General features: G+C 37.7%; 1 protein-coding gene across 4 annotated transcripts; it reads right to left on the bottom strand.

Moving 5' to 3' along the window:
- Positions 1-3,939: 3,939 nt before the first annotated feature.
- On the bottom strand, positions 3,940-9,438 carry LOC131547221 (uncharacterized). 4 transcript variants are annotated; one of them, XM_058787619.1, is made up of 7 exons: positions 9,327-9,438; positions 8,419-8,611; positions 8,098-8,217; positions 7,919-7,957; positions 7,679-7,781; positions 7,352-7,569; positions 3,940-4,361 (listed from the first exon to the last, which is right to left on the bottom strand). In XM_058787619.1, the coding sequence occupies exons 2-7, from the start codon at positions 8,606-8,608 to the stop codon at positions 4,129-4,131; spliced, it is 903 nt and encodes a 300-aa protein (XP_058643602.1). In that variant the 5' UTR covers positions 8,609-8,611; positions 9,327-9,438; the 3' UTR covers positions 3,940-4,128. The 4 variants fall into 4 exon arrangements, with proteins under 4 accessions (XP_058643602.1, XP_058643601.1, XP_058643603.1 ...); XM_058787618.1 differs by lacking the exon at positions 9,327-9,438 and having other exon boundaries at positions 8,419-8,985; XM_058787620.1 differs by lacking the exon at positions 9,327-9,438 and having other exon boundaries at positions 7,501-7,569; positions 7,686-7,781; positions 8,419-8,985.
- Between the last annotated feature and the right edge of the window lie 3,376 nt (positions 9,439-12,814).

Raw genomic sequence — 12,814 nt, 5'->3', positions numbered from 1 at the left:
TCCAATTTCTCTCAACAATGTGGAAAACAAAGGCATGTACAGCCAACTTATTAACAGGTTTGCAGTGGGCAAAACCATTAATATATGCATTTTTTGCATACAAATGTTTTGTTACTTCTCAGAGAAATTAAAAATGTAAATGTACAAAGTACATAAATGAATAATTTGTTTTCCCTGAAGATCCTCTGGTAAATGTATAACAGGGTTTGAAATTAACATTAACGACCATCAAGCCGGAAAAAATCCAATGTGGTAGGTAAAGATGTCCAATCACTATGGAGGATGAACACTAAAAATAAAATTGTAAATTAAAAGGAAAAGAGTATTTATTGTCAATTAAATAACACAAACAAAATTGTAAATAAATTAATCACTTCAAATAGACAAATAGGTACATTTAATATATATATATATATATATATATATATACATATAAATGTTTATTTTGACCTATAACAATGCATTATCACTTAATTCACCATGTACTGTACAACAAAAATAACCCTAACCCTCTACAAACACGTTTGTTTGACATGTTTGTGAACTGATGATGTAGCTCGCTTACGTGCTATTTGCTTTTGATTTCGCTCTCTCACTGTTTCCCTTTCCAGTCCATTGGCCAGTGACCTGCTGGACTGCTTTGGTTTTGTTTTTTACCTTTTTGAATCTGCTTACTGCAATTGCTTTTGGGTCCTTGGTTTTTATTTGAACAACATACCCATTAATGATTCAGAAATAATCCCAGTAATAAAATAAGGGAGAAGCTTGTTTAACTATATAGCTGTTGATTTGTGTTTGTACCCTCTCTTTTGTCTATCCGAGTGCTTTTAATTTATTAAAATAGAACAGAATGCAAGTAAGAAAAGTGTCAAACTGAAGACCCATAAGGTATAAAAACAAAGAAATTAGTTCATTGTGTTTTTAAAACTTCAAACATGTCGCACAGGGATAGGCAACATTGGCCCTGGAGGGCCGCTGTCCTGCAGAGTTTAGCTCCAACCCTAATCAAACACACCTGAACAAGCTAATCAAGGTCTTCAGGATTACTAAAGCACAGGACACACTGCACGATTTTCATCTCATGTTGTTATGAAAATATTTCCATATTGGAATGCAGCATTCACGTAACATTAGAACAGTCCTCTGTCTGTGCCGCCTTCATTTACTTGCCCATTTTCATCACTTTTGCTTTAATTCTCGGGCACTGACTCATTCGCTAAACTGAGCATCCAATCAGAGTCCTCTTTCTCACCGATGGTCCTGACACAGATTCAACATGTCGAATCGGGCAAACTACCGCTGACGTGAGGCCGACGAGAGCTTTGTCCAAGCATTGCAGTTATTTCACATTTACTAAAATTTTATCAAATGGCTTTACAAATCATTTTTGTGTCTGTCCTGTGCACGGTATATAATTTCTCCAGTGCAGCTTAGAGGAAACACTGCTCATCTCTGCTCAATTAGTAGACTCTGACTCAATGAAGGTGGAGTAGAACACAAAACTAATAACATTAATATCAAGTGGCCATGGCTGATTAACATCATAATGCATTATATAGCTTTCTGCTTGATCAACTGATTCCAATATTCTCATTCAACAAGCAAGAAAACAAACTTTCATTAAATAAAATTCTATCAATTGACTAAACCGTTTTCCCTTCTACAGTGTGATTTTGCTACATTTAGAAAAAAACTGAGGTAGTGAATATGACTGAGTTGGTGTTAAACTTAAATGGAGAAAATGCTGAGTACCATTAATTGCTTCATAAGTTTTAGTCGTCTCCAGAGGCAGTTTCTGCTGCTTCCCCTTCCCCTTCATGTTGAATTTTGCCATCAACCGGTTGGTAAAGAGCCTGAAGAAACAAATGCACCATTTAAAAATGACATGTGTGTGGTAATCTACAGCTGTAGCATGGGTGAGTGTGCTAAGAGTGGACTAAAGAGATGTGGTTTTGGACACTGCGGTTTTCTGAAATTGATTAAACAAACCTCTTGCATTTCAGGTAATTAAAGTCTGTGTGAACTGGAATTTGCTGCTGAATTCATTTCAGTATAGTGACATATTTCCAACTGAAACAGAATATTAAATAGCAAGGAGGGTTTTATTGTAGTGCTCCTCCTCTCCATCTCACTCATAGCAAACTAACAGTTGGAGGGATGTGGTTAAGGATATTCTGCCCAATCAGACTGACATCATCATAGAAGAAATGACATTCTAGAGCAGCAAATGTTTAGATTTTGATTAAAGATTGCTAAAACAAAATTTTTTTAATTTCAGTAGATTAACTTGCACGTGGGATGGGCGATATGGCAAAAATATAATTTCACAATTTTTCAGGAAAACCACAATTACGATTTTATCATGATTCTTTGTCATGTTGGTTTTACTATTTTGCAAGTTATCCGAGCAGTACAGCCAAACTAATTTCCGTATTTTAAAAACAAAGCCTTACAAGGTAACAAAATGTAAAATAAAAAACAATGGCAGAAATTTAGGCCAAAGTGGGCGAAGATAAAAAAACTTTATAAATAAATACTAAATACATACTATATAAATAAAGCATTATATAAACTTCACTGTGAAACATCTGTTTCTTATTAAAGCAACTGTATTAAAGTTCTTCAGTCAAGATGTTTTGTTGTTAACATTAAAGGGATAGTTCACCCAAAAATGATAATCCTCTCATCATCTTCCCTCTCTCAAGTTGTTTTAAACCTAAATGAGTTTATCTCTTCTGTTGAACATGAAAGCTATTTTGAAGAATGTGGGTAACCAAACGGTTGCTGGTCCTTAGTGACTTCCTTAGTATTTTTTTCCTGCTGTCAAAGTCAATGCGGACCAGCAACTGTTTGGTTACCCACATTCTTCAAAAAAACAAACAAACAAAAAAAATATATATAATTTTTGTTCAGCACAAGAAATAAATTGATACAGATTTGGGACAACATGAGAGTATAGTATAAGCATAGATATGTCACATCCTCTGTCAACTGGCAAACTGTGACAAGAAATGTCACATGTTTGGCAAGTTCTATATGTAGGGATACTGTTGAAAATACCTGTCAAGAATTTTGTGGACACAATCCCTTACATCTTTCCCTCCAATTCTTGCAAGTTGCAACACCTTTAAAGAGAGGGGGTAATATTCCTGTCATGTTAGAAAACATTAGACTATAACACGCTTCACTGATATACGACAGAAGAATATTGATAAATAAAACAGAGCATAAAATTACATCACTTCCAGAGTGTGTCTTGCAAATCATACCAGGGAATCAAAGGCTTGCTTGTCCTTGAGGCGTTCCTCCTCTCTCTCAAAGTCCTCCATCGTCTCCAGCTGCTCTATATGGGCAGATGAAAGGGGAGGCTCGCTTCTTCCCAGCCTTCTGACCTCCATGTGGATATCCACCAATTTAGACAAGACTTTTCTCTGAAACTCTGAAATAAAATAAAAAACACATTAAATTCTTCATGTCAGTTTATACTGCTGGCAAAGAGCCAATAGGAAAATTATGCTATTGTTATCCTTAAACAGATGTATAAGTTAAATCTGCTAATGCTATATGTCCTGTTCAATTCATTATTTGTGCTTTTGATGCCAGTTCCGACTTAAGTACTTACTTGCCATATCCATTGGAAATCTTAAGTCTGTTTCCCTACGAGGCCCTGTATGACTGGATTCATGTGCAGAGGACCTGTTACTCTGCTCTGAGAAAGACCTTCCAGAGTATCTTGAGATTGGTGTTTGATCAATTTCATTTGATTTCGTTATGGCTCTGACAAGGCCATGAGCTGATCGCAGCCACTATAGTCAATACTTGTGTTTATACCAGCCGCACCACAGGACGGATCTGAGCGTGTCCCAGGCTCTCCGCGCTGCTTCACTTAAGATAGGCGCCTAGTGTATTTTTGACGGATAATAGTAATAATAATAATTGTTTTGCTATCGTCAAAGGCATCAGCAACAGGCGATATCTCTGACACGATACTATAATCTATCGGAACAACTCTATGCTCAACCATGAGGCTCAGAATGTTAAACACCAAACCAGTTGTTCAAAATATCTCATAACACGGCCGCTACTTTAGAATATTTACGTTCTTGGTTCTGTGAACTGCATAAGGGTTTAAATGAATACTCTCCTTTGAACAAATTGCTTGCCTTGTCGCATCTGGTTGCTGTCCCTGGACTGGTCACTGTGCCTGGACTGCTTCCTGTGTCGGTACCGTTTGCTGTGATGGGACCCGCCGCTGTACTGGGAACCGTCACTGTGCTGGGACACATCACTGTGGCTGGACTGATGACTGGACCCAGCACCCTTCAACTGGCTGGCTCGGTTTACATTTAAATGCCCAGGGTCTGAATAACAAAACACTGAGTTAATTTATAGTAAAATGCAGGTTCATGGAAAAACAGAAGTCATACAGAAAAAATTCTTGAGAACTTGATTTAACTGAATTCACACACAACGTGGTTGAAGCATTGTTACCATTTTTTCAGAACGGATATAATCCGATACAGAGAATTCTGAGTATTGGCCGGTACTGATACTGATTCAATATCAGCATAGTTTTTTTAAATCAATGTAGAATTTCTATACTTCTGTGTGTTGATATGATCTTCACTCTTTTGTGTGTTATACACAATCTGCTAAATATATAGTGGTGGCCAAAATGATTAGAACACTACTGTTTTCAACAGCTAAAAATGGTTTTAAGTCAGTTATTTCTATCTTCTGCTGTAGTGTGTCAGTAGGAAACATCAGTTTACATTTCCAAACATTCATTTTGCCATTAATAGTAATAATCTAGTGAGATTTTTGCCTGACAGCAGCCAGTGCTCTCTACACAGAGATCTGATCTGATCATCATCAGTCTGTCTGGAGTGACATGAAGAAACAGAACAAACTGAGACTCAGTCTAGAAAAACTGTGGCAACGTCTCCAAGATGCTTCAAGAAAGCTACCTGCAAAGCTTCCTGAGAAACTCTGCTCAAGTGCACCGAGGGCAAAAGCTGCTTTAAATACAAAAAATGCTCACAACAAATGTTGATTTCATTTAGTTAATAGAAGTTAATTGATCAAGAAAATCTATTTATGACATTATTTCTGACAGCATCCTAATTTTACAGCATTTTTACACAAGTGCCTAAAACTTTTAGCAGTACTGTAGCTTTGCAGGTAGCTTTCTTGAAGCATCCTGGAGACGTTGCCACAGTTCTTCTGGATTTATTCTCAGTTTGTTCTGTTTCTTCATGTCATTCCAGACAGACTAATGATGATCAGATCAGATCTCTGTGTGGAGCACAAAAATCTCACTGGATTATTACAATTAATGGCAAAATGAATGTTTGGAAATGTAAACTGATATTTCCAAAAAACAGAAATAACTGACTTCAAACCATTTTGTAGCAGCTGGAAATACTAGTGTTCCAATCATTTTGGACAACTTCATTTTAATGAAAAATAACAAATGAAAATATATAATCATAATCCTTATAATCACTTGGCCACTGAGTGTAGTTTGTGCTCCTCCTCAATGCAACCTATAAATGTTGTCATATGTCTTTCACACATTCAGTCTGTTTATCTTCCTTAGTAAAATGCAGGAGTTGAATCATGCAGACAACAGGTTAAGTAAAAATATTAACATGCAATAGCACATAAATATAGCAAGATGCTCCTCTTTATAGTTATTTTTCTAGCTGACTGAAGAGCTTATGGACACCGAATAGTTATTCTGAGGTAAATGTATTATTACGCTGCAATGTTTACAAGCTTTACACGTTTTCCGCAGTTTGAAACACTGAATGAGCTTTTACATGACACATTTCAGTAAGTTGTACTGTAGTATCTCTTCTAAATTAGCCAACCTTTTGATGTTAATTCATGTTCATTATGTACTATACTGTAGTAGTAAAGAGAAAGATATAATGGGTTCACTTGCCGCTTTAACTGAGGCGTAAATGCGATCACCCATGCCTCATTAAAGAGCTCCAAAACCATATTTATTGTTTGAATTTCGTGATAAATTTGGCATAATTTTAAAGCTGATACTTTGTTTATTAAAAAGTAACAAAGCACAAAGATTTTTGCGATTACTAGACAGCAAGTGCTCCTTAAATAATATGAAGTTCACGCATTAACACAGCATATAGACTAAGATCTTGATAAGAAAGAAACCATAATAGTAATGATTATAAAAGAGAATTGTTAACGATATTGCCAATATCCACACAGCTGACAGCCCAAAACCGTTGTAGTTTGTTCGCGAAAGTTCAGTGCACGAAATAGACACTGTTTTTCTGCACTTTTACTTGAACGTCTGTCATTTTGATCACTTTCATGCTGCACAACTGAGCTGCGTTTAGCAGGTGTGCATCAGCACTGCTGTGCGGCAGAGATGAGCACTGTTTGAAACTATTTTTCCCACTAAAACTTTGATGTACAGTTTAATACGTGAACATAACAAAAGATGTAATCGCAAAACAATCAGGAAAAAAGGCATTACATGCACATTTTTAAATCATGACATGTAAATATATATAGTTGCCAGTGGCAACCTCAGCAAAACTTCACTCAAATTAATATTTTTGGTCCCAATTGTGACTGTTAGTCACAGTCTGAGCCCTGTGACTGTTACCTGGGGCTTCATTTATAAAATGTTGTGCAGAAACCATCTTAAAATTGATCTTACGATCATCTCTCAAATATCGTCGGGTGATTCATAAAATGAAAGTACGCACAGAAAACACATGTATGCGTATCTTTCAGATGTGAAATCTATGAATCACAAATGATCTTGAACTTACGCGCAAATAAATGGTTTCAGCTCTGTGCTTGTAAACGATTCCTAATTAATGTCATTAACACGTAAAAGATCACCAGTCATCATCCAAATTCTTTAATTTAGAACAGCGAGCTGCAAGAACAGCTTATATTTCCAAAAACCTGCAGTACTGAAACAAGAAAAGGTGCGTACATCTGCTCAGACCCTGACCTGATGCTAAGCATTTTTCCACGTCAAAGAGTTTTAACAAATATGAGCATTGGCGTGGATTTAAGAGTACGCACATTCTAAGATCAAATCTGAGCGTACGCATGCTTTATAAATGAGGCCCCTGATCTGGCAGAAAATGCCAATATCGGAGCCGATACCAATACAGAGTATCGTATCGGTGCAACCGTAGTTTGTGGTTGATAAAAATGACTTGTATTCGAGGTGACTGGTTTGTTAACACGGCCGCTACTTTAGAACATTTACGTTCTTGGTTCTGTGAACTGCATAAGGGTTTAAATGAATACTCTCCTTTGAACAAATTGCTTGCCTTGTCGCATCTGGTTGCTGTACCTGGACTGGTCGCTGTGCCTGGACTGCTTCCTGTGTCGGTACCGTTTGCTGTGATGGGACCCGCCGCTGTACTGGGAACCGTCACTGTGCTGGGACACATCACTGTGGCTGGACTGATGACTGGACCCAGCAATATGATGATTACTAACTGCCTGTTGACCTGTCCCTGGACCCAACACCTGTCTGGTGAGACCTGGCTAAATTTGAGTGTCCAGAGTCTGAAAATTAGCAAATGTACATTATTAACAATGATTTCGTAACCACCATCATGTTATAATTATGCAAGAAAAAATATGAAAGAAATTGGTAGATTCGAGTGATGAATACTTAGCACCAGTGAACTTTTTGTTAAATCCAGCAGACTCCATCTGGATGGACTTTGTCACCTTTGATGGTGGAATGGGAAAGGAGGGCGCCTTGATAATGGCATCTAGACAGATGCAGTATATAAATTAAATGGAAGCATCAGTTGTAAAAACAATGAGCTTTAACTTTGTAATCTTATAACTTTGCAATTCTATAAGAGCTACGTAGGTTTGCAATGTCAGCAGCTTAGGAAACTGTTACCTGTCATGTTCTCTTCTTCCTCCTCCAAATCATCAGATTCTGTAATTGTACAAATTAATATCTTTTATAACATGCATTAATTATCAGTTTAAAAAGTGACCTGAAACTTGAGGGCCCCCATATTAATTTAGTTTATAGACTTTCTCAAGACAGATTCAATAATTATTATAGAAGCATACCAAGAACATAGTCATCAAAGTTGCGTTTGGTCTTTTTCCTCCGAACTGCTTCCTCATCTTCCTCCTCTTCCTCCTCAACATGACTCTTCATGTCATAATCATCGCATTCACGAATGCTAACTGTAAGGTTAAAATCACAAACAATACAATTACAATAAAAATGACTTTACTACTAGCACTTTAACTAAGGGTGCTCGACCGATACAGCTCCCCATTGGAGCACCCCTAAGTTTGACTTGATTTTTCTCATTTGGCTGCCTTACAATTTTTATTTTGACAAATAGCAAAGAATCTAATTAGATTATTTAAAAAAAAACTTACCAGAGGTCATTTTACGCTTCACCAAGGTGAATGTCATCCAGTCATCCTGAGGGGAGTGCCTATTGAGGAAAGCTGCCTTTTCCCCTTTTTTAGGCCATCTAATGATTTTTTTTTCAGCATCAATCCAGTTGTCTGGCGCAGTTCCCTCCACTTCTTTACCATGCTCCAACCACACAGCTCTGGCATACATGATCTGGGAAGTAAAACACATTCATAAAGTTAAGTTAGCTTGTTTTCACCCTACATTTTTTATGAAACTACTACAAATAAACAAACAAACACAAATGACACCAGAAATAAATAATACACATTGGATTGTCAATACTCATCATCAGTATGCTCACTTATACTGTGTACTTACAGGTCTGAGAAATGCTGTTGATATTGAAATCACCAAAACAAACACCCAAAAGGATCACATCTCTATCTTGACAGCCCAGAACAAATGAACAAACAAGCGAATATGACACAAGACACAGAGCATATTCATCTCTCTAATCTCTGTCTTTACTGAGCTGAACTGTCTCCTCACCCCACACACTGCATCATTGTGAGTGTATACACTCCTTACTGCTGATTGGCTATGTTTTGTGCACGTCTGATCCAATATCAAACATTGTGTTTTCAGAAATCTGAGTCAACCTTTAAGTGCTCTAAACTCATTAATTATGAAAAAATAGTGTAGGACACATCTACATAGAGCAGGGGTGGCCAACGTCAGTCCTGGAGAGCCACAGTCTTGCAGACTAAGCTCCAACCCTAATCAAACACACCTGAACAAGCTAATCAAGGTCTAAGAGTTACAAAGCTACAGGCAGGTGAATTTTTATTAAGGTTGGAGCAAAACCCTCCAGGACCTACTTTGGCCATCCCTTACATAGAGGTTAATTAAGATAAAACTTGCCAACCTTCAAATTCTGTGTTCTATACCATGGAGGAGAGGTATGAGAACAGAACCACCATTTTCATGAGGGAGGCAGGCCACCTTGGAACAGATCAGCTTCAAGCAGTTGTCGTCTTTTCATCCTGCCTTGCCCATTTCTTGTGTACACTATATTGAGAAGTTTGGAGTTGCATGGCTTCTCAAACAATGGTGATGTGTAACGCTGGTGCAGGACATCACATACCACAATCCCATCTCCTCTTCTTTCTCTGATGAAAGCAAATTTTTCATCTCGCAGGAGAAAACAACTGTCCTTTTCCTTTGTAGAAAGAAACATTCGAGGTCGTGCTTCAGGCTGTGTTTTGGCGTTTGCATATTCAATCTCTGACAATCGCCTGGTCACCTGTGCTAGGGATTCTTCCCACTCCGTACATGTTTCTTGATTTGTTGGAGATGGTTTTCAAAAGGAAAACCAGAAATATCATTCAGCGAGCAATTGAAGTGACGCACGTCCTCATGAAGGTGAATCAGTCCATGTACATTGTAAACTGAAAAATACTTTCCGTACAGGTCAGCACAGCGCATGACAAAGTGCGACATGAGTTCATGGGCATACTGAAGGTATGAATTGCGAGTGCTCTCATCTGACTCCAACATAATTGACATAGCTACTGTCAAGGACAGGAAATGGTAGTATCTTTCGGGAGATAACACGCTCTTTAGCACAACTGGTCCTGTATACAACAAAAACTGCCAAAATTCTGTGGCCTTCCACCTGTCCAGGTCTTCTAAACCCCGGGGCTGCCGAGCAAATTCACTAGGCATCTTTCCTCGCAGTCTGTTTAGCTTTTGTGATATTTCTTGCCTTTGCCTTACAGATAAGCGGCAAAGTGTTGGGCCCCGAGTCAAGAATATTAGCATCCGTCGAACCACTCCCAAGTTGACCATATGCATATAGTCTAAGACAAAAGAGCTAACACAAGACAGTGTTGCAGCAATGAATGGGCTGACACCAGTTTGATGGTTCTTGTAAGCTACTGCACTGAAAGCTTCATCTGTTCGCAAGGTGCATCCCTGTTCATTAAATACCACTCTTCTTGTGATGTAAGCACCTTTGGTGATGCACCTCTCACAACTGTGATAGGCATTATGATTTTTAATGCGCTTCAGATAAGCTCTTGCTGGTGCGTCGCAGATCAATGCTTTAACATGAACAGTGTAGGTCTTCTCTTCATGAATCAGCCCATTCTCTGTGAGATGTTTACACTCCATCAAAAAGTCATCAAGATATTCCTCAAGAGGATATGGTTTGTTGTCCCCACAAAAGAGAGCAACCATAAATGGCTCAAAGTTGTGAAACTTCGCCAATATTGGCCAGAACTGGACTTTGCTGCTTTTAAAGAGTGGGACACCATCAATATTGATGCTGAGGTTTACTGAATGATGATCATGTGTGAAAGACGTTGTCTGACTTAGTAAACGACAAATCCCCTTTTCTAACCCATAATAAATGTATTGCCCACTACATTTCGGCTCAGATCCTACGGCTCGTGGTGTAGCAAGGAGTGTCCTTGCATCCTTCGCAGCAGGTGTCCTTGCTTTCTTAATATTGCCAATAATTCATTTAAGGATCTTTGTGTGGTTTTGTTCTTTGTAGACCATTGTCTTAAGTTCTCTTCTAAATCAGGAAAATCCAATTCAGCATCATCATTTAGAACTTCTTTTTCTGAGTCAGAAGACACATACTCCACATCAGTGTCAAAGTCTGATTCATATGTTGTCAAACTGTCAGTTGCCGAATTAATACTTTCAAAACTGCTTGTAGTGTCTGCCTGGTTGTTATGTAATCCACAGGCTGATCTATCGGTCACTGATCTCTGACTTTCATGGTCATCATCAGTGTCAGAATGCAGTAACAGATCCATTTCTGCCTTCCTTTTTCGCCATGCTTTTAGATAAGCCATCTGTAATATAGTTTGATCCTGAGTCAGATTCTGAACTGTGCTTCCTTCAAAAAAATGTTTTGGTATGCCAACAGTTCTCAAAGCTCTAACTGTATGTATGAATAAAATTTCATAGTCATGCACTAGGCAAGCTTTATGTGATGTAGACCAGTGGTTTTCAATCCTGTTCCTCGGGACCCACTGCTCTGCACATTTTGCATGTCTCCCTTATCTGACACTCATTTGAGTTCATGGAGCCCTTTCCTAATGAGCTGATGATCTGAATCAGGTGTGTAAATTAGGGAAACATGCAAAATGTGCAGAGCTGTGAAAACCAGTTTGAAAACCACTGATGTAGACGGACTATAAATTTAATTGATTTTACGTCATCACAAAAAATGTCATCAATCCTTTTTGGTTTAATGATGAAGAGAGGTACAGTATGTGCTCAAACCAAGCTAGTTCCTATTACATTCAATTTAGTTAAAGTTTATTTAGACAGTGCACACAATAATTGTTTTTTTTTTTTTTTTTTTTTTTTGCAATTTAAGTTGCAATTAGAAGTCATCCGATTATATTTCCGGACACCCATTTGGTGACACTTAATTGTCACATTCATGATATGCGGTGTGTAACTTTCTCGGGCAGGGGTATCACACACAACATATATATATAGGTAAAGGCTTTCTGCTTGAACAGAAACTTACCATTTTAAGCCTTGTACTTCAACCTGAAAGAGATAAAGAAGAATATTCGTTACAAAACTATATAAAATTATCTTTATTGGATCAAATGAGAATATGTCGCTCTGAAATACAGATCCGATTCATTTCAAGATTACTTACACTGCTAAGTGTTTTATATTTTAACCGGCGCCAAACCCAATAAGTTAAAAGCGCCTTAAAATCTACTGGTTAACATTACTTAACCAATAATATGCATAAAAAAATTAATTGGGTTAATTTTCGGTCTTCTGTCCGACTATATGACACAATGATTGATTATCCAGACATTATTCATTATCATTATCCAGACCTAAGCGTTTATGTGATACAAACAAGGTATTATTAACCATGGAAATTTTAAACTGCAAAATGTGCGTCCACGGTCGCTAAGTCTCATGGAAGGTTAACCCCAATTGGTTATGATCATATTTAGAGTAAAAATATTGTTCAAAACATGCTGAAACCAAGACATCGGGTCGAGATAATTGTGTTAGTGATGGCCCTGGAATGCCCGCGCAAAATGCCGCCGTTTTAAAAAGTATTTTCAGATATTGATCAGGCATCTGATGTCATCTAAACTTAACTGGAAAACATATCAAATTGATTGTTTTACTTACCTGTTTGCTTTATTCAATTGTGTTCAAATTGATGGCAGTGTCAGCGGTCTCGATCGTACTGCAGGAACTTTTTTCAGTTGACGTTACGTGTGACGTCACTGACGTGGCGATTCTGAATCAATTTCGATAAGAGATTAGAGTCCGACGAAATTAAATATTTGCCAATTCTGTGTATTTTAGTTTTGTTTTTTTGTTTGTTTACATTTTGAAAGCTTAACATGTCCTCTG

This window comes from Onychostoma macrolepis, chromosome 09, assembly GCF_012432095.1.
Source record: "Onychostoma macrolepis isolate SWU-2019 chromosome 09, ASM1243209v1, whole genome shotgun sequence".
NCBI classification, from domain to species: Eukaryota; Metazoa; Chordata; class Actinopteri; order Cypriniformes; family Cyprinidae; genus Onychostoma; species Onychostoma macrolepis.
The sequence above is the reverse complement of the archived record's forward strand: the minus strand, read 5'-3'. Positions and strand labels throughout refer to the sequence as shown.

Coding starts and splice junctions, on each gene's coding strand:
- LOC131547221 (XM_058787618.1), bottom strand. CDS start 8,629: ATGTGTTTTACTTCCCAGATCATGTATGCCAGAGCTGTGTGGTTGGAG. Junction 8,218..8,418: donor GAAGCGTAAAATGACCTCTG/GTAAGTTTTTTT, acceptor TTAACCTTACAG/TTAGCATTCGTGAATGCGAT. Junction 7,958..8,097: donor CTTTGATGACTATGTTCTTG/GTATGCTTCTAT, acceptor GTACAATTACAG/AATCTGATGATTTGGAGGAG.